Here is a 21,355-nt window from a genome sequence, read left to right on the forward strand (position 1 = left end):
CTGAATAGGATGGGGCTGTTTTCCCTGGAGCATCAGAGGCTAAGGGGTGACCTTACCGAAGTTTATAAAATCACAAGGGGCTTAGATAGGGTGAATAGTCAAGGTCTTTTCCCCAGGGTTAGGGAGTCAAAACTAGAGGGCATAAGTTTAAGGTGAGAGGGGAAAGACTTAAAAGGGAATTAAGGGGTAACCTTTTCACACAGAGTGCGGTATGTGTGTGGAACGAGCTGTCAGAGGAAATGGTTGAGGCTAGTACAATTACAACATTTAAAATGCTTCTAGTATATGGATTAGAAGTTTAAGAGGGATATGGGCCAAATGCTGGCAAACGGGACTAGATTAATTTAGGAAACTTGGTCAGCATGGATGAGTTGGACTGAAGGGTCTGTTTCCATGCTAAATAACTCTATGATTCTATGTACTTAATTGTTCTATGTGAATAGAACAATTACAGGATAGAAATCAGTACAGGGTGGTGAAGCAGCGGCAATATCAGTGGATTGATTATCCAGAACCACAGGGTAATGTTCCAGGGGCATGGGCTCAAATCCTAGCATAGCAGATGGTGACATTTAAATTCAATAGAGTCTGGCATTAAGACATTAGCCTAATGGTAACCATGTAATCGACTGTCCATTGTGGTGAAAAACCATCTGGTTCACTAATATCCTTTAGGGAAGGAAATCTGCCATCCTTACCTGGTCTGTCCTACATGTAACACCAGAGCCAATGGAATGTGGTTGACTCTTAATTGCCCTCTGAAATGGCTGGATCTAGCCACTCAGTTATATTAAACAAGGGCTGTAAAAGAAGACCACCACGCATTGACCTAGATACCAGAAGCAACAACAACAAATATAGCTGTGTCATCTATGCAAAGCCCTTCTTCCCAATGTCTGAATGCTTGTGCCAAAATACCCCACAGACTATTCAGGCAAGAGCCTGACATAATCAGACTCACAAAATCAAACCTTACATTATCTGAGAAACCACCACAACCATTCCCACTGATTATCAACCAGGTCCCCCTTTCTTCCTTCTGATGAAGCAGAAATCTTCTATCTTGAATATCACTTAAAGGAAACATAGAGGGTGGTAAGGACACACAATTTATTCTGGGTGGGGGACTTCGATGTCCATGACCAAGAGTGACTTGGCAGTGCTACTACTGTATGAGCTGTCTGAGTCCTAAAGAACATAGTTTCTAGACTCAGTCTGCTGCAACAAGTGAGGAAACCAGCAAGAGGAAAACATCTATTTGACCTATCCTCACCTATCTAGGCTGCAGATACATCGATCCATGACAGTATCGGTATGTGTGATCACTTTACATGCATTAAGACAAAATCCCTTCTTCACATTGAGAATACTGTCCATTGTGTTGTATGGCACTATCACTTTGCTAGGTGGGACAGACTTAAAACAGATCTAGCAACTCAAGACTGAGTTGAGGCCCTGTGGGCCATCAGCAGCACCAGGATCTGATTCAACTACAACCTATAATCTCATGGCCAAGAGTAATCTCTGCTCAACCCCATTACTATCAAAGCTGAAAAATGTGTTGCAGGAAAAGCACAGCAGGTCAGGCAGCATCCAAGGAACAGGAGCAGCATCCAAGAAGGCATAAGCCCTTCTTCAGGAATGAGGAAGGTGTGCCAAGCAGGCTAAGATAAAAGGTAGGGAGGAGGGACTTGGGGGAGGGGCGTTGGGAATGTGATAGTTGGAAGGAGGTTAAGGTGAGGGTGATAGGCCGGAGAGGGGCTGGGGGCAGAGAGGTTGGGAAGAAGATTGCAGGTCAAGAAGATGGTGCTGAGTCCGAAGGTTGGGACTGAGATAAGGTGGGGGGAGAGGAAATGAGGAAGCTGGAGAAATCTGCATTCATCCCGTGTGGTGGGAGGGTTCCTAGGCGGAAGATGAGGCGCTCTTCCTCCAGGCGTCGTGTTGCCATGGTCTGGCGATGGAGGAGGCCAAGGACCTGCATGTCCTTGGTGGAGTGGGAGGGAGAGTTAAAGTGTTTAGCCATGGGGCCCATTACTATCAAGCCAAGAAATGAACCCTGGTCAATGAAGAGCACAGAAGGTCATGACAGAAGCAGCACCAAATATACCTAAAGTTGCATTGCTGTCTGGTTGAGCTACAACATAGGACTACTTGCATGCTAAACAGCATAAGCAGTATGCAATAAACAGTGCAAAGAGATCCCACAACCAATGGATCAGATCTAAACTTTGCAGTCTTGCAATGTCTTTTCATGAATGGTAGTAGACAAGAAAACAACTAACAGGAGGTGGAGGCTCCACAAATATCTTTTTTTTTGCGATAGCGTAGGCCAGTGTATCATTGCAAAAGACAAGGCTGAAGCATTTGCAACAATCTTCAGCCAGAAATGCCAAACGCATGATCCATCTCAGGCTCCTCCTGAGTTCTGCTGCATCTCAGTTGCCAGTCTTCAACCAATTTGATTCAATGTGATATCATAAAACTGGCTGAAGATACTGGATGCCTGTATATGGCTGTAGGCCCTATCAATATTGTCACAATACTACCAAAGATTTGTATTCCAAAACTAACCACACCCTTAGCCAAGCTATTCCAGTACACGTACAACATTGGCATCTACCCCAACAATCTGGAAAATTGTCCAGGTATGTCACTGTGCATAAAACTGTCCACGATCTGCAAAGCACAAGTCAGGAATGTGATGGAAATACTCCACACTTGTCTAGTTGGGTGCAGCTCCAACAATACTCAAGAAGCTTGACACCATCCAGGATAAAGCCACTCATTTGATAGCACATCATCCTCCACTTTTAATCTTCACTCCCTTCACCACTGATGCATAGTGGCAGTACAATGTGCATGTCCGTCAACAGCACAGTCCAAACCTGCTACTTCTACTTCCTAGAAGGAAAAAGGCAGGAGGTTCATAGGATCACTGCCACTTGCAATTTCCCTGCCAAGTCATACACTATCCTGACTTGGAAATACATCGCTGTGCCTGGGTCAAGTTCTTGAAACTCTTGCCCTAACACCCCAAGGACTGCAGTGGTTCAAGATGTCAGCTCATCACCACTTGTCCAGGGAAATTAGGGATGTTTATTCATTAAAAGCATTATATAAATGCAAGTTGTTTATGGACTTTGTTTGGCTCTTTCTTCCCCTATCCCTACCCCAAGGTCCGTGACACAAACTGGAGTGCTCCAATCATTGCTGTTACAACAAAAGCTGATCACATTTTCTTCACAATGAACCCTCTTTCAGAAGTTCACAGTACATTCATTAGTATAGCACCATTTGCCTGAAATTGTCGTAAAGAAATAATGAAACGTTAAGTACAAATTAAGTTCAATGCAACTCTAATTTCAGAGACATTTTGTGCCAGTTTTAAAATAGTGTTTGAAACCAGAGCCCTCTCAAACACCTCTGGGATGAGATAGTTACCACTAGGCTTTACCATTTATTGCACCTGTTTGTGTGCTGTAGAAGAAGCTCTGAAAACTAAATTAGATACATGAGCGCAAATGGGCATCTTTCAAACAATTTTCACATGTACATTTTTATGTGCTGAGGAACTAGTTGCTGTCCTCCAACAATGATTCTGTGCAACTTTTAAAAGCCATTTCCAAGTCAATTAAAATCAGCTTATGTGCAAGTGATGGACTGGCATTATGGGCTTGATTGTATCCATTCTCTGTTGGCATGTTTAAAGATGGTGAAAGGGCTTGTTAAAGACCCACTTCCGATCTATCTCTCACAGGTAATGGAGATGGTGGATAGTGCAATCCTTCATGAACCTATTGAGGCCCTTAATCAGCTAATGAATCACCACGTAAGTAAATACTTCCACCCTTCCCATTCTCCCTACATGGGTTAACAGGCAGTTTTTATTCCTCCAGCTGATATGGGCAAGGGACAATGGCACAGAGCTCCTTTGGGGTAACCAGATCTCAACGGAGGTTGCCGCCTACAAGCTCATTTCTACCCCTTTTACCCATTTTGTCCCTGTCCATACCCAAGCAGTCAATCAAACCCAGCACCCACACCTCTCACCCCACTGCAAGGGGCTCTGCCGATCCACCTGAATAGACTTCAATCTGGACTGCAGTAACTGCTTTTCTTCAGGGACTAACTGTGGTCCTAACAGTGACCAGTACTGGGTCTACAAAGATGCCAGCAAATTGGCTTGTTTGACAGCTTTTTAAAGGCTTGATTTTTTTCCCAGAGGGGATCACCCTCTCAGCAGAAAATAGAGGACAGCTAGTTTCTTATGGGTAGGGCATGACCAAGTTTTTTTTAAGGGGTCAGAGAATACTTGTCTCACATAATGCAGCCTGATGATTAAAAGTACTTTCTTTCTGTGCTAAACTCATTTTTCTTTTTTTTAACTCAAAAATAATTATATTAAGGAATATAACTTAAAAGCAATTTTTAAAACAAATGTTTAAAAACAAATCTAACTGTTCTCGTTCAAGGTAGATTTGAACTTTGGTGATGTTGGTGAGTTTAAGTGAAAACTCAAAAAGCACAGTTTTCAAAACAGATAAATTTAAATGTGTCTCAATCACCAATAGTGTCCAATGTTATAGATAAGGTTGTTACTTGCTAATCTGTTCACTTTGAGACTGAGGCACCTTAAAAGAGGATTGTTCATAAAGTATTACTACTTAAATAATACTTTGCACGGAATCCTACTTATTTTTAAGCACGTATCTATGTGTATGTGTGTCTGTCCCTGTGTGTGTGTAGAAGATTATGTTGTATTGGTATGACAGGTTATCACAGATACAAGTCAAATCAGATTAGTAAAGTTTAATATCACACAACACCAGGTTATAGTCCAGTAGGTTTATTTGGAAATACTAACTGCTAGCTACCTGATGAAGGAGCAGTGCTTCGAAAGCTAGTGCTTCCAAACAAACTTGCTGGACTATAACCTGATGTTGTGTGATTTTTAACTTTGTCCACCCCAGTTCAAAATCAGCTCCTCCACATCAGATTAGTAAAGACAAAAATGTCATTTAAGAACTGACTGAATGCCAAATGAAGGAAATGTTAAAGATATCCAGAGTGCCCCAACAGACCAATTTCACTCGTAATTATCTTATGAACTTTGAAGCTGTTGACGTTCAACAGTTTCACCCTGTGTTGTCTTTTGAAAGGGTCAGCCTGACAGCAAATAAATATTACAGAACAGAATACTGGGTTTGTTACATTTAATTGCAACTTACTTTTAAATAAATTCAAGTAACTTCATAGAATGCTTCATGTTACAGCCAAATGTTTTTGAAATCCTCCATACTTACTGGAAATCTCGTGTTATCTGTTTATATGTGCTAGCATTTGCCAGTAACTCTATTAGAGTGTCAGAGGCATCCTTCACCAGCAGAGGACATGGAGTATTGAAATTTTCCAAAGAATAATTAACAACCTCTAAATACTCTGAAACATAATGAAAATGAAGTCCCAAATTATTTCCAATTCTTCTGTTGTCAATTTAACAGGAATTACAAATGCTCATTGAATTGGCAGGTAAACTCCAGAAAAAAGTTCAAGCATATATATAAAAGCAATCAGTCAGGTACATGCCCAACATTTAACATCTAGATTGACAAATGAAAAACTCAAGACAATGTTGCACAATCTTCTTTTAACCAATCAGCTACAGAAATTCAACCAATGAAGAGAATCTCAGAAAAATGACAAAAAGGCCTTAACTTTCCTGATATTGAATCATACTAATTAAAATCTGTCACAGAAATTCACGTAATATTCTAACACTGTACTGTGTGCATTAGATGAGAATAATCTGTTTGCTCCAATTGCTTTTGATCAGACACTCAAAGTCAGGCTAGGTATGTTCCAGGTTTGATAAAGTTCTTTTGGTAATCTTAACTGCGTTTGTTTACCTGATATATATCCTACAGATAACACCAGTAAAATATATTAAGTTGGATGATTATCTCAATATCAATTGTGAGACCTTGCTTTACAAGAATCACACTTCAAAAGTACCTCATTGGCTGTGAAATGCTTTAGAACATCCTGATATTGTGAAATCTAGAAGATAAACTGAGATTTTTCTTTTTTTTTGATCATCAGGTAAACCATAGACTCCAAATGTAGTGAGTTTCTTCACTCTTGCCCTAATAATACGCATTTAACAACAGCCTCAAAAATCAATCACCAATACAGCACTATTTTCACTCCAGCATTCCTACAAACGAGGTTTATTAGTTCAAGTTGTTTTAAGTTAATGGTACCTTTGTTTTGTCAACTCATTGAAATGATACGTGTTATTTTGCACATTGAAAAATATGATTTTTATTTCGTCAATGTGTACTGCATTCAAACTTAGGCCTGGCTTTTTGTGCCGCCCCCATGGAAAAAAGTTTGGGGGGGATGTGGGATTTAAATAATGGAGGGTGGAACCTGACTCCATCTCCATTCCTAGTGCCCCCAGTTTCTGTTAGTTTGTGATAATGGGGAGGGTAGCAAGCCCACACTCTGCACTCCTAGCTGGCTTGCTCCATTGTAAGAAAGGATCTTGTACTCCCCTGAAACTTAGATGGAGTTGGGTCAGTTTCTCTGTGACTCATGGTTATGATCCCACAGAGATGTTATGAATCATAGCCTGGATGTGGGAATTGTTTGAAGGATAAAGTCAAATGATCTTACCCGTGCCTGCCCATGTTCCCTCCATACCAACTCACACCATCAATCCACGCCAAATGGTTCCTCATAGCCTTCCTAATGTGTGTTTGATCGAGTCAGACTATTTTATTAACAGAGCTGACAAACAGGAAAAATCTTGCTATAATAAGCCAATTTTCTGTGATCTGTTTTATCAATGGTCAGTGTTTATTTTCAACATAGAGAGATATTTATTGTTTATGGCCTCTGACATTGACACTGAGAAGGTCTGGTTGATTAACATGTTTGTAGTTTTATTGTTACTATGTGTGTGATTTTCTGACCTTTTTCAAAATGTTGGGACAATCATTTTAGGTGTAGACAAAGAAGCCACTTCCACAACTGAGAGAATTTACCCAATCAGCTCATTTAAAGCTGATAGGAAGCATGGTGAGTATCTCAACCTACCACAGCCCTTGATACTGGCATACTGGATCACCAGAAGGTCTGGCCAATCAGAAGCTGGCAGGTTCTGAATCCTAAGGTCTGCTGGTCAGGGACAAGTCCTTGGATGATCCAGTGGTGAGAGAGTAAGTCATTTTTATCTTCTCCTCAAGGAGTGGGTGTTGGGAATAGTGGGGCAGGGGGAATCAGAGGCTAGAACAGAGAACTGGCTTTTGGAAGCTACACACATAACGCATCGGTCCCTCCAACTGTTCATGGGTTGAGATAATTGGAAGCCACAAGTGAGCTGTTTGGTTTCCCAATCAGTTCCCACTTATCTTTATGATGCTGGGAAACCTATTGATCGGGGAGCTGTTGAGTCGAGATTCATATGTGACCATTAATGGACCACTTAAGGACTTCAATTGCCAGTGAGTCAAGAAAGACCTCAATGGATTTTCCCACCCAGCACTGAATTCTAAGGTGGTAAGGAGTAAATTGTTTCTCTTCAAGGCCGACTTTCCCCATTACGTGCCCTTCTCCCTATCCCCTCACCACCTCTAGGTAAACTTGCACCTTTATATGGTTAATTAATTCTGAATACTTGATGATGGAACAAAGGTGATTGGTGACGTGGTTTGTGGTGTGAGAGGTCAGAGGTAGTTAGTCTAAAATATTGGAGAAGTGAGATGAGCCCTGTAAACATTGGACCTCAGCACTCGACTATCCTTGCAGCAGTCTCCAATCTGGATTCAGGGTTGGTGGCCCCGACAACATCCTGTACCGTCCATCCATTGTCCATTTCCCATCAGCATCAATCCCATGCCTGCCCAGGTTAACAGCCCCAATCAAGGAACTCATATTCTATGAGACCCACCTGGTTAACATCATTTGATCATGACAGTGAGGATGATAGATAGTTAGATGGCCTATCAGCTGATCAGTGGCAAATGGCATTCAATCTGGATAGGTGTGAGGTGATACACTTGAGAACAACAAATAAGGCAACAACCACATGATGAACATTAGGACTTTGGGAAGCACCAAAGATCACAGGGGCCTCGGTGTGTATGTTCACTGGTTCCTTAAGATAGAAGGAGAGGTAAAAAGTGGTTAAGAAGGCATATGGAATATTTGATTTTCTTAAGCAAGGCATAGAGTTTAAGAGCAGGGAGGGTATACTGGAAGTATAAAATGTTGGTTAGACCGCACCTAGTATATTGTGTGCAGTCCGGGAACCAACATTATAGGAAGGATTTAAATGGATGTTTCCTTGGAGCAGAAGAGACTGAGGGGAACATGACTGAGACGTATAAAATTATGAGGGACTTCATAAAATGAGTAGACAATAAAGAACTTTTCCGGGGCATAGATTTAGGTAAGGGGCAGGAGATTTAACGGGACTATAAGGGAAAATCTTTTCACCCAGGTAGTAGTGAAGGTGATGGAAACATTTAGATGTGCACTTATGATACCAATGCATACAAAGCTAGATGCCACATCCTGGAAAAGTGGGATTAGGATAGTCAAGTGATTGTTTTTAGCCACCACAGACTCAATGGACTGAAGTGCTTATTTCTGTACTGTAGACCTCAATAACACTATAAAGAGCAGAAAGAATCCAGCTGATCAACTAATGTTGGCCATGGAATTACACATAGAGATATCAGGAAAACCCCAGCTCTTCTTCAAGTAGTACCCTAGAGTCCTTTACACCTTCCTGAGAGGACAGCTCAATTAATAGCATAATGGATAAACACCAAGACATGGTTCTCAATCATACAGTTTAGGAAGCTTCAAGTTCAAACACTACTCTATACCAAATCAGAAAAAATGAAAACAATGAGAATTAATGTTCCTAATTTTCATTTTCATCAAGTCAGTTTTATCTGGACAGTGGAGGAGAAATAATACTTATAGCTTGGATAATGCTATAACAGCACTCACCTGGAAAGTCGACAACAGCTTGGACTGGTGCACTAGATGCAACAGCAGCATAGACCAGATGTGGGTACTTCAGTCTAAACCATGCTGCCAGAGATCCAGGATAAGAACCTCCAAAAGCAATCCATTTATTTTGTGTAAGGTTCAATTTCACATCCATCTTAGTTCGAAAGTGTGCAAGATCTGCAAGTGCCTGATCACTACGGAGGTATTGAAGATTTGAAACGCTCAAATCCCTTAAAGGAAATTACCACACAGTATGGGGGTTAACGGAGGAACAAGAGTAAGGCAATATTATGCTGCCATCGACATGACTTACAATGCTGCCATCTATGCCAACAGCACATTTTAGATTTTCTGTCCTAATATCTGAAGCAGTATTACACACGGTGTATAGCTAAGACTCCAGCACAAATCTTTGTCTTTTTTTAATTCATTCACAGATGTGGGCATCACTGGCAAGCCCATCACTAATTACCCAGAGGACATTTGAGAGTCTATGACATTACTGAGGATCTGGATCATATGTAGGCCAGACTGGGTAAGGTCAGCAGTTGTCTCTACTTAAGGATATTAGTGAACCAGGTGGGTTTTTTCTGATAATCGACAGTTGCGGGTTCGCCATTAGACTCTTAATTCGAGATTTTTAATGAATTCAAATTTCACTGTCAGCCATGGCATGATTCAAACACAGGTCCCCAGAACATTGCTTAGGTCCCTGGATTAAATAGTCTAGCGATAACACCACTACACTATTGACTCAGATATTTTATCGGGTTGGGTTTTTATCAGAGGGGTACTGTCAGTAACATTCTACCAAGCAGAGTACCTACACTGACACTTACTTTCCATTGTCCCTACACTGTCAGCTGCTGCTCATCCAGTTTCCTAAACAAGTAAATAACTTTCCTTCAATTTCATTGGGTTCAAAGTTAACTTTCTGTTTCTAATGAGATACTTCAGCAAATGCCTTCTGGACAGGAATATTCACAGATGTTCCAATCTTGATCTTAGTCATCGCCTGGAGTTGTAGAGATGTACAGCACGAAAACAGATCCTTCATGCTGACCAGATATCCCAAACCCCATCTAGTCCCACCTGCCAGTACTCAGCCCATATCCCTCCAAATGTTGCAATTATAATAGCCTCCACCACTTCCTCTGGCAGCTCATTCCATATATGTACCATCCTCTGTGTGAAAAAGTTGCACTTTAGGTCTCTTTTATATCTTTCCCCTCTCACCCTAAACCTATTCCCTCTAGTTCTGAACTCCCCCACCACAGAGAAAAGACTTTGTCTATTTATCCTATCCAAGTCCCTCATGATTTCATAAACCTCTATAAGGTTACCCCTCAGCCTCCAACACTCCAAGGAAAACGTTCCTAGCCTATTCAACCTCTCCCGATAGTTCAAATCCTCCAATCCTGGCAACATCCTTGTAAATCTTTTCTGAACCCTTTCAAGTTTCACAATATTCTTCGAGGAGAAAGTGAGGTCTGCAGATGCTGGAGATCAGAGCTGAAAATATGTTGCTGGAAAAGAGCAGCAGGTCAGGCAGCATCCAGGGAACAGGAGAATCGATGTTTCGGGCATAAGCCCTTCTTCAGGAATGAGGAAAGTTTGTCCAGCAGGCTAAGATCTTAGCCTGCTGGACAAACTTTCCTCATTCCTGAAGAAGGGCTTATGCCCGAAACGTCAATTCTCCTGTTCCCTGGATGCTGCCTGACCTGCTGCGCTTTTCCAGCAACACATTTTCAACTCACAATATTCTTCCAAAAGGAAGGAGACCAGAATTGCACGCAATATTCCAACAATGGCCTTACTAATGTCCTGTGCAGCTGCAACATGACCTCCCAATTCCTGTACTCAATACTCTGACCAATAAAGAAAAGCATACCAAACGCCTTCTTCACTATCCTAGAATTATGGTCGCTGGCTCCAAAGTGCTCCCCTATTGACACCTCAGTCACCTGCCCTGCCTTATTTTCCAATAGTAGGTCAAGTTTTGCACCTTCTCTAGTAGGTACATCCACATACTGAATCAGTTAATTTTCTTGTACAAACTTAATAAATTCCTCTCCATCTAAAACCTTAATACTATGGCAGTCTCAGTCTATGTTTGGAAAGTTAAAATCCCCTACCATAACCTTCTATTATTCTTACAGATAACTGAGAACTCCTGACAAGTTTGTTTCTCAATTTCCCTCTGACTATTAGGGGGTCTATAATACAATCCCAATCAGGTGACCATCCCTTTCTTATTTCTCAGTTTCACCCAAATAACTTCCCTGGATGTATTTCTGGGAGTATCCTCCCTTAGCACAGTTGTAATGCTATCCCTTATCAAAAACGCCACTCCCCCTCCTCTCTTGCTCTTCTTTCTCTCCTTCCTGTAGCATTTTATCCTGGAACATTAAGCTGCCAGTCCTGTCCATCCGCCACGTTTCTGTAATTGCTATGATATCCCAGTCCCATGTTCCTAACCATGCCCTGAGTCCATCTGCCTTCCCTGTTAGGCCTCTTGCATTGAAATAAATGCAGTTTAATTTATCAGTCCTACTTTGTTCTCTGCTTTGTCCCTGCCTGTCCTGACTAGTTGACTTGCTTCTTTTCTCAACTGTATCAGTCTCAGATTGATCTCCTTCCTCACTATCTCCATGAGTCCCAACCTCCCCTGACCTTAATAGTTTAAATTCTCCTAAGCAGCTCCAGCAAATCTCTCTGCCAATATATTAGTCCCCTTCCAATTCAGGTGCAATCCATCCTTCTCTTCAAAGAATGAAACCAAATCCATGAGAAGACACCCATTTTGAACAAATCAATGCTGGTTCTCTCTGATCAGCTTCTCTTCAAACTCCCCACAACAGATTTTGGCCCATATCCCTCTAAACGCTTCTTAGTCATATACCAATCCAGAGGCCTGTTAAATATTGCAATTGTACCAGCCTCCACCACTTCCTCTGGCAGCTCATTCCATACATACACCACCCTTTGTGGGAAATAGTCCTCAGACCCTTTTTAATTTTTTCCCTCTGCCTTTAACTCTATACCCTCTGGTTCTGGACTTTCCCACTGTAAGAAAAAGACCTTGGCAATTCACTCTATCCGTGCCCCTCATTCTTCTCCCTCAGCATAAAATTAGAGAATAAATTCAACAAAATGTTGTAATTATTTTGTCAGTCTCATTTTTCTGTTTCTCTCTCTCTCTCTCTCTCTCTCCCCCCCCCTCCATTCCATCTTTATTTCCCAATCTTTGTGTGGCCTTCCTTTTGCATAATTTTAATATAAGCTTTTTCCACTTTGATTTGATGCGTTACTGTCACGTTTACCAAGGTGTAGTGAAAAGTGTTATCTTACGTGCTTTACAGGCAGATCATACTGTACAAGTGCTTCAGGGTAACAGAACAGTAGGATACAGTGTTACAGCTGCCGAGAAGGTGCAGAGCATAGTTTCAGCTTTGGATTGTGTTGGCTAGAAATTTGAGTGTCCCATTCATTCAGTGGGTGCAGCGTGCTGTGGAGCATTGTGCAGATATCATACAGTGCAAACAGTCTCTTCATAAAGGTGGACGGGTCCTCCCAATGGGAATAATATTGGTAGAATGTAAATGATGGGAAAATGAACACCAAGGTAAGGAGAGGATTCCAGGGTGGAAAATATAATCATAGAGTCATAGAGTTGTACAGCATGGAAACAGACCCTTCGGTCCAACCTATCCATGCCGAATGGATGCTCTTAAGGACCAAACTGAAGAGTATTGAGTACAGGAGTTGGGAGGTCATGTTGCGGCTGTACAGGTCATTGGTTAGGCCACTTTTGGAATATTGCGTGCAGTTCTGGTCTTCTTTCTATTGAAAAGATGTTGTGAAACTTGAAAGAGTTCAGAAAAGATTTACAAGGATGTTGCCAGGGTTGGAGGATTTGAGCTATAGGGAGAGGCTGACAGGCTGGGGCTGTTTTTCCTGGAGCATCGGAGGCTGAGGGGTGACCTTATATAGGTGTATAAAATCATGAGGGACATGGATAGGGTAAATAGGCAAACTCTTTTCCCTGGGGTCGGGGAGCCCAGAACTAGAGGGCATAGGTTTAGGGTGAGAGGGGAAAGATATAAAAGAGACCTAAGGGGCAATTTTTTCAGAGGGTGGTATGTGTATGGAATGAGCTGCCAGAGGAAGTGGTGGAGGCTGGTACAACTGCAACATTTAAAAGGCATGTAGATGGGTATATGAATAGGAAGGGTTTGGAGGGATATGGGCCAGGTGTTGGCAGGTGAGACTAGATTGGGTTGGGATATCTTGTCGGCATGGACAGATTGGACATCTCTATGACTATGACTGTAAGTGGACAGAGACGTTAATGACCAACATCTGACCCTAAGGACTGGTCAGCAGTGCCACAGAAACTGTAATGATCTCCTGCAAATGTTGTCAAGATCAGTGAAAGCCTATACACAATGCATCTCCTACTCATCAAACCATTTGGCATGCAGCTCTTGAGCTCTACAGAGGACACAGTTCTTAGTATCAGGGAGTCAGCAGTGACAGAGATTGTGTGATCTGGTGATGCTATCTATACGGAATTATGGTACCCCCACCCCCAAACCCCATGCCTCTTCTTAACCATCACCTCACCCTCATCCTGCTAATTAGCATTAAAACAGAATTAACTGGAAATATTCAGCATCTGGCAGCCTCTGCATGAAAAGAAACAGAATTAACATTTCAGGTTCTGACCATTCATCAGTAACAATTCTCCACTGTGCATCTTCCCTTCTTTTAGTGTCACAAACAGCCCAGTCTCCACTATACTCCAACCTCATCTGCTGTTCATATTATTTCATCAACAGCCTGAATAATCTGGATTGATCACTCATGCTCAACCTTGGCGGTTGTCGACTCCAGTTGGATAGCTATTGGCTTAGGGGAAACTTTGCAGACAAGCTCACAAGAGGAATGAGCAAAGTACACATTAAGTGCTCATACTTTACCACTGAGCACAAAATCTGGGCCTTTTGGGTGAAGTTTCTTAATACAATTTAATGAAAGAGTAAAAGAATTACTTTTATTGATTAATGCTGGAGCATAACATACATCGGTTAAAACAGGAGATAGAATGCATTACCATTTTAAAATTAAAATAAGAGGATGTCACTTGAAGAACTGGGCACACAGCAGTATGGTGATGTTGAATATTAGAACATCAAAAAGTATGAGAGAATGACCATTATTGCATTTGTTCCCACTTGACTCTTCACTTATGATGTAGGAACTGTGGCCATTCACTAAAGAAGGAGAAAATGGTGAGAGTGAATGTCGGAATGGCAAACTTTTGGCAATGTGGTATATTGGTGGAGTTTGCTAACTTGGAGGGATATTTGTGATAACTGGAAGAAGGCTGCAAAACCCATCAGCTCAACTTCAGATATGTGACCAAGTAAATGGAAAAGAGAAAAAATTACAAAATAAAAGGAGAAATTCACATAAATGATTTGGATGCGAGCATAAGAGGTACAGTTAGTAAGTTTGCAGATGACACCAAAATTGGAGGTGTAGTGGACAGCGAAGAAGGTTACCTCAGATTTCAACAGGATCTTGATCAGATGGGCCAATGGGCTGAGAAGTGGCAGATGGAGTTTAATTCAGATAAATGCGAGGTGCTGCATTTTGGGAAAGCAAATCTTAGCAGGACTTATGCACTTAAATGCTAAGGTCCTAGGGAGTGTTGTTGAACAAAGAGACCTTGGAGTGCAGGTTCATAGCTCCTTGAATGTGGAGTCGCAGGTATATAGGATAGTGAAGAAGGCGTTTGGTATGCTTTCCTTTATTGGTCAGAGTATTGAGTACAGGAGTTGGGAGGTCATGTTGCAGCTGTACAGGACATTGGTTAGGCCACTGTTAGAATATTGCATGCAATTCTGGTCTCCTTCCCATCGGAAAGAAGTTGTGAAACTTGAAAGAATTCAGAAAAGATTTACAAGGATATTGCCAGGTTTGGAAGGATTTGAGCTATAGGGAGAGGTTGAATAGGCTAGGGCTGTTTTCCCTGGAGCGTCGGAGGCTGAGGGGTGACCTTATAGAGGTTTACAAAATTATGAGGGGCATGGATAGGGTAAATAGGCAAAGTCTATTCCCTGGGGTCGGGGAGCCCAGAACTAGAGGACATAGGTTTAGGGTGAGAGAGGAAAGATATAAAAGAGACCTAAGGGGCAACTTTTCCGTACAGAAGGTCGTACGTATATGGAATGAGCTGCCAGAGGAAGTGGTGGAGACCGGTATAATTGCAACGTTTAAGAGGCATTTGGATGGGTATATGAATAGGAAGGGTTTGGAGGGATATGGGCCGGGAGCTGGTAGGTGGGACTAGTTTGGGATATCCGGTTGGCGTGGACAGGTTGGACCGAAGGGTCTGTTTCCATGCTATACATCTCTATGACTCTATGGCTCTAAATCAAATATCATTCACAGTAATGAAAATTAAAGCAAGCACAACTTTTTAACCTACATTGTTGGCTGACTTTTTCCATAAAATCGATGCTCTATGAGTATACAGAGGGCACCCAACTTTTCTGCAAATGTCAACCAGGTACCATAGTCCATCCACGCTGGGTTTGCAGTTCCTTCTCCACCAATCATCAAGAAGACAGGACCTCCAGGCTGATAAAATGTATCATTGATATAAAATCTCTGGGAAAGTAAACATAAAAATGGAGCAGCACTAGCTTGCCAAATTTACTTGACTTTTCCTCTAAATGTACCGGTCATTATTATTTCAACAATATTAAATTCAAAAGTTAATTACTGAATGAAAGACTGAGGAACTAGACCAAACCTTTGCACTGTCACCAATAAAAAGCAACTACAACAAAGAGTTTCTTGAGGGTACAGCTCAGTTACCCCAACAACAAAAAAAGCACAAGGTCATAAAGAAAATGACCAAGAGAATGCAACCTCAAGGATTTTCAGTATATCAGTCAGACAAAAACTTATGTAATAACTTACAGGCAATTATAGGCAGTGATACTGCTACCACACTTTTTATAGATGCACTTGTCTGCTATGGAAAATGTGTTTCAGAGATGGACAATTGTACTGCCAAGATGGGCCTTTTTATTGGTCCTAAGTTCTCACCTACTTTTAAGAATTCTTCAATAGTAGAGTTTAATTTTTTATGTTTATTCATGATATGTGGGCATCATTGGGCCAACAATTATTGCCCATCCCTAACTGCCTAGAGGGCAGTTATTAGTCAACCCCATTGCGGTGGGTCTGGTGTCACATATAAGCCAGACCAGGTAAGCATGACGGATTCCTTCCCTAAAGAGCATTAGAGAATGAGATGAGTTTTTCCCAATAATTGATAATGGTTTCATGGTCACTATTAGACTCTTAATTCCAGATATTTATTGAATTCATATTCTGTCATCTGCTATAGCAGAATTTGAACCCAAGACCCCAGATTACACTACATGGGTCTCTGGATTAATAGGTCAAGCAATAGTAGCAGAAGGCCATCAAGTTAACAAGTTACTACCAACCTATTCACTATATATACCATTTACCCTGTTACAAAGTAGTTGTTCAAGATTATTTATACCCATTCTTACCGTTGACAAAGTTAAAAACAGCCTCAGACTTGAATGTGTGTTTGAGTGGATCTTGTTTCATGTGCAATATTTTGCACATTTCCACGGAGTGCATATGAACGTGTGCAGCTAGCAAGATTCTACACATTGCAAATTTTCTAAGCTACATTAGTTGGTACTTTAGTTGATGTAGCTTTATTTTGCTTAATTATTTCCCCCTATATTATGCGAGTAAAGTCTGCATGATGGTGGAGCATTAAATGGCAAGGATTCCTCTACTCTCAAGGGAAGAGGCAAACCATTACTTTGAAACACAAAGTAGAAGTACGACAATGTGATGAAACTGGTAGGAAGGCAGTAACCAGAGCGAGTTCATTTTGACTCCCAATACCAATTGCATAGGCCATCAAGCAAAACAAAAATAAGACACAGACTAGTGGATAAATGCTATTCCAGTAAACACTAATTTTAACTTGTGGGCAATGTCCTAGGGCCATCCTTCAGATCTGATGACATCTCCATAAAAATACATGTAGATAATCACTATAAAGACATTGTATCTTTGACTTAACCCACAGACGCAGGTCTTGTCATCAGGTTCAAACTGACACAAGTTCTGATGGGGCTACAACATTATTCAGGAAATTAATTACACTACATTGCTTGGGAGGAGGTAAACCAGTCAACCATGAAGAGTGTATGACACACGTCTATCCACAAAACAATTTGTGACTTTCATGGCTTTGATGAACTTACCAAATCTATTTCCCAAGGCAATATGACTATGGTCAACATAGTAAGAATTTTTAAGTAGACAAGGATAATGTTGAGAAGTTTTCTGTGGCTTTGTACAGAACAAGAGGAGAAAAGTTGCTTGACCAGAAATGTGCTCTATCAGAGAAAGATTTGGAAGAGCAGTAATCATCACAAAGCAAGCAACAAACATTGTAACACATGTCAGAAGCTTTCAAGCTCATTAAATGAGCACTAAGTATTTTTAAAAAGATTATACTCCTTCCACTCTTAATCATTCAGAAAATGATGTGAAGTATCAACCACAGTGCTACCAAGCAGCACTTGCTTAGCAAATACCTGCTCACTGACACTCACTTTAGGTTCCATCAGTGCCTCTTAACTTCTGACTTCATTACAGCCTTGGCTCAAACATGGATGAAATAGCTGTATTCACAGGAGGTGCCCTTGACATCAAGGCTGCATTTGACCAAGTGCAGCATCAAAGAGCCCTTGCAAAACTGAAGTCAACAGGAATCAGAGGGAAAACTATCTGTTGGTTGGAGTTATATCTGGCACAAAGAAGGATGATTGTAGTTTTTGGGTGTCAGTCATTCTCAAATCCAGGACATCTCTGTAGGAGTTCCTCAGGGTAGTGTCCTTGGCCCAACCACCTTCAACTGTTTTATTACTGATCGTTCCCCCATCATTGGGGCAGAAGTGAGGATGTTTGCTGATGTTCTCAGACATAGAAGCAGTCCATGCCCAAAAGCAGCAAGACTTGGACAATATCCAGATTCATTAGCACTGCATAGTGCCAGGCATAATGGAATTCTCTCTTATTGGAGATGATTATCACCCCTTGACATTCAATGGCATTAACATTACTGATTTCCCTCATTACTAACATCCCAGGGGTTTCCATTGACCAGGAAATGTATTCAACTAGCTATATAAGTACTGTGGCTAAAAGAGCAGGTTAGAGGCTAGGAATACCATAGCAGGTAACTCATGTCTTGACTCCCCAAAACTAACCACCATTTACAAGGTTCAAGTCAGGAGTGTAATGGAATACTCCCCACTTGCTTGGTAAGTGCAGCCCCCAAAACACTCAAGAAGCTTGACACCACCCAGAACAAAACAGCTCGCTTAATTGGCACCACCTCAACAAACAATCTATTCAAGTATTCTTCAAACCTACAATTCAAGAAGTGATCTAAAATGAACAACAAGTGAGACAGAATAAAGGCCTTCATCTTCTATCCCCAAGTTACTTCTCATCTTATTGATGGTGAGCCATAATTGTCTTTGTGTATTTATTTATTTTTGCCTTACACAAGATGAATGTTTGTGTAACTTATTGGTTACACAAATTCTTGGTTGGGGACACACCTCTTCATGATACATACATTGAAATGGGAAAATGTGCCTTGATGGCAGGTGGTGTATTTGGGAAAATGTGAAGTTGTTCACTTTGGTGGAAAGAAAGAAATATTAGAATATTATTTAAACAACAGTGGAATTGCAGAGGAGGATTTAAGTGTCCCAGTGCATGATTCACAAAAGGTTTGTGTTTAGGTACAGTATGTAATTAAGGAGGCTAATGGGATGTTATCCTTCATTGCAAGAGGAACTGAACACAAAAGTGAAGGTAAAAACCAAAAGAACTGCTGATGCTGGAAAACAGAAACAAAAACAGAAATTGTTGGAAAAGCCTTGCAGGTCTGGCAGCATCCGTGGAGACAAATCAGAGTTAACGTTTCGGGTCCAGTGACCCTTCCTCAGAACTGAAGGGTGAGTGGACCTGAAATGTTAACTGTAATAAAAGTAGCAATGTTATGCTTCAACTATACGGGGAATTGGTAAGCCAACATCTTAAATATTCTATGCAATTCTGGTCTCATTATTCAAGAAAAGAAGTGAATACTTTGGGGATAATTCAGATAAGGCTTACTCAATTGATAACTGGAATGGGTAGGTTTTCTTATGTGAACAGGTTAGTTAGGCTGAGCTTGTATCCACTGGAGTTCAGAAGAGTTAGGGATGATTTGATTGACATGTCTAGGACACTGAATGGTCTTGAAAAGGACAGTGTGGAAAGCATGTTTCATCTTGTGAGTGAGTCCAGAATTAAGGGGCAGTGTTTTAAAATAAGTGGTCACCTTTTCAGGACAGAGATGAGATTTATTTTCTTTCAGAGAGTGGTGGAACTTTGGAACTCGCTGCCACAAAGGTGGAGGTAGGGTTATTAAATATTTGTAAGACAATGGTGGACAGATTGTTGTGAGGCAGGGGAATCAATGCTTATCGGGGGGGGGGTACATGGCAATGTGGAATCTGAAATGCAAGCAGATCAACCGTGACCTTATTGTATAATCTGGCCAGCCACAGGCTCAATGGTCTACTTCTGGTCCATTTACTTAGGTTCCTGTGTTTGATAAAAGTAATTTCAGTTTAAGTCATAGTTCCAGGATTCATTCTATTACTGAAAGCAGGATATTCCTGTACAGAACCAATTTTGAGACAAAGTCACAGGAGACAATAGAACAAGAAAATATAATTTGATTATTTTACATTGTATGAAATTGGAGGTGTTTTCTGCCCATTTAAATTCGAGAGAGAAACTTTTACATACATATTAGGTAATTCACAAAGGTAATAAAAGGTGAGCCCCCACACTATTAATTTGGATTACTGCTCCAGACCCTGGTCTTGTGCCCTATAAACAGTATTATTCTATGTCCAATATCATCCTCGTATTGCAGAAGTTATGTTTCCTTATATGTCTTATAATGGGAACTATATACAATATTTATTTAGAACAGTAACACTCGCTGAGCAACTGTTGCCTATCTTCATTATTTTTCAATAAGGTTGCATCATGACAGATGATCGAGTTTCCGTAAAGTATTTCACAACAATTTGCCCGAGATTTCTTTTTGAACTGCCTCATCAAATTTCAATTCTTTTATTGGAAATCGGCGAAATTTTCTGCAAATGTAGCACTGACGACAGTGTATTCTCACTGAGCCACACTGCAGGGAACGAGCAAAGGATTAGCCTGGTAGTTGGACATTTACTCCAACCCTCTGTATCTCTGAAAGAGTAAACTCTCTCCTGTATGCACTGACGGTTACCTGTTTCCACACTCTCCCATCAGCGGCGTTGAAATGATCCAGTCTCTGGACAAACCATTGCTCACTCCCCTTAAAACGTGACTTCTGCCGTAGAATCCGGAGGTGTCTCGAATTATGAAAACCTAAAGTACACCACTCACAGGAAACCAAGAGAACAATGGACAACACAAGGCGAGTTATCCTCATCACCGATTTAGCGTCACTACACATTCAAAGATATAGGCATGGTATGAAGACGTTTATCACGAAGAGGAGATCAAATGGACAAAAAAAACTTCTTGGATCAGCTGATGCTACACAAGTCACTGGAACAGTGACATCTGGCAGACGCATCCTGTTCAGTCATGTGGTTCACAACGTTACACACTGATGAGCAAAATTGGCCAAAGAAAGAATCACAATTGTGTACTGCTTCGGCATCACAACTGACTGAGTTACATCACAAAGCTGTTGGAAGGAAGTTCTAAGAATAAATGAACGCGTTTGCTAAACATTGACAGATTATAGAGTTACCCTGCATAATTCTCTCCTGTTATTTTCCCATTTGCCCTAACAGTAGAAAGGACCGTATCCACGGAATACTGTGGACACATCCCTCAGATCAGTTCTCAATTAGATTTTTTTAAATTCCTAGCTACTCTGGCTATAACCTTGTAGTCTGTAGTTATGGCGCAGGAATTCAAACGGACTATACATTTTTAAAACAGCCTGTGCTATCAGGATATGAGCTGGTCTTTGTCACCAGTCCTGTTCGCAGATCCAGAGTTTTGGAAGTCTGCTACCAGCCTTCTGAAAGTAGACATTTTGAGCTGGCCCAGGGCGTGTAGTGAATTGGGATCTAAATTAAGAGACTGCTGTCAAAGTGTGTTATGAAATCATTTGCAT

At 41.1% G+C, this 21,355-nt stretch overlaps 1 protein-coding gene and 1 long non-coding RNA gene across 2 annotated transcripts in view; one reads left to right on the top strand and one right to left on the bottom strand.

Annotated features, from left to right (window-relative positions):
- prss16 (serine protease 16) overlaps positions 1 to 21,124 on the bottom strand; it is a 51,853-nt gene extending 30,729 nt beyond the window's left edge. Inside the window, exons 1-4 of the mRNA XM_043702086.1 lie at positions 20,471 to 21,124; positions 15,521 to 15,702; positions 9,022 to 9,254; positions 5,304 to 5,439 (exon numbers count right to left, since the gene is read on the bottom strand). Coding sequence (XP_043558021.1) covers positions 5,304 to 5,439; positions 9,022 to 9,254; positions 15,521 to 15,702; positions 20,471 to 20,680 — 761 coding nt within the window. The 5' untranslated portion in view covers positions 20,681 to 21,124. The remainder of the gene's footprint in view (positions 1 to 5,303; positions 5,440 to 9,021; positions 9,255 to 15,520; positions 15,703 to 20,470) is intronic.
- On the top strand, positions 7,132 to 20,562 carry LOC122555872. Its single transcript, XR_006313381.1, has 3 exons — positions 7,132 to 7,220; positions 9,462 to 9,559; positions 20,494 to 20,562. It is a non-coding gene; the product is annotated as an uncharacterized LOC122555872 (long non-coding RNA).
- Positions 21,125 to 21,355: the final 231 nt, after the last annotated feature.

The sequence above is a fragment of the Chiloscyllium plagiosum genome, chromosome 13 (assembly GCF_004010195.1).
Source record: "Chiloscyllium plagiosum isolate BGI_BamShark_2017 chromosome 13, ASM401019v2, whole genome shotgun sequence".
Classification (NCBI taxonomy): Eukaryota; Metazoa; Chordata; class Chondrichthyes; order Orectolobiformes; family Hemiscylliidae; genus Chiloscyllium; species Chiloscyllium plagiosum.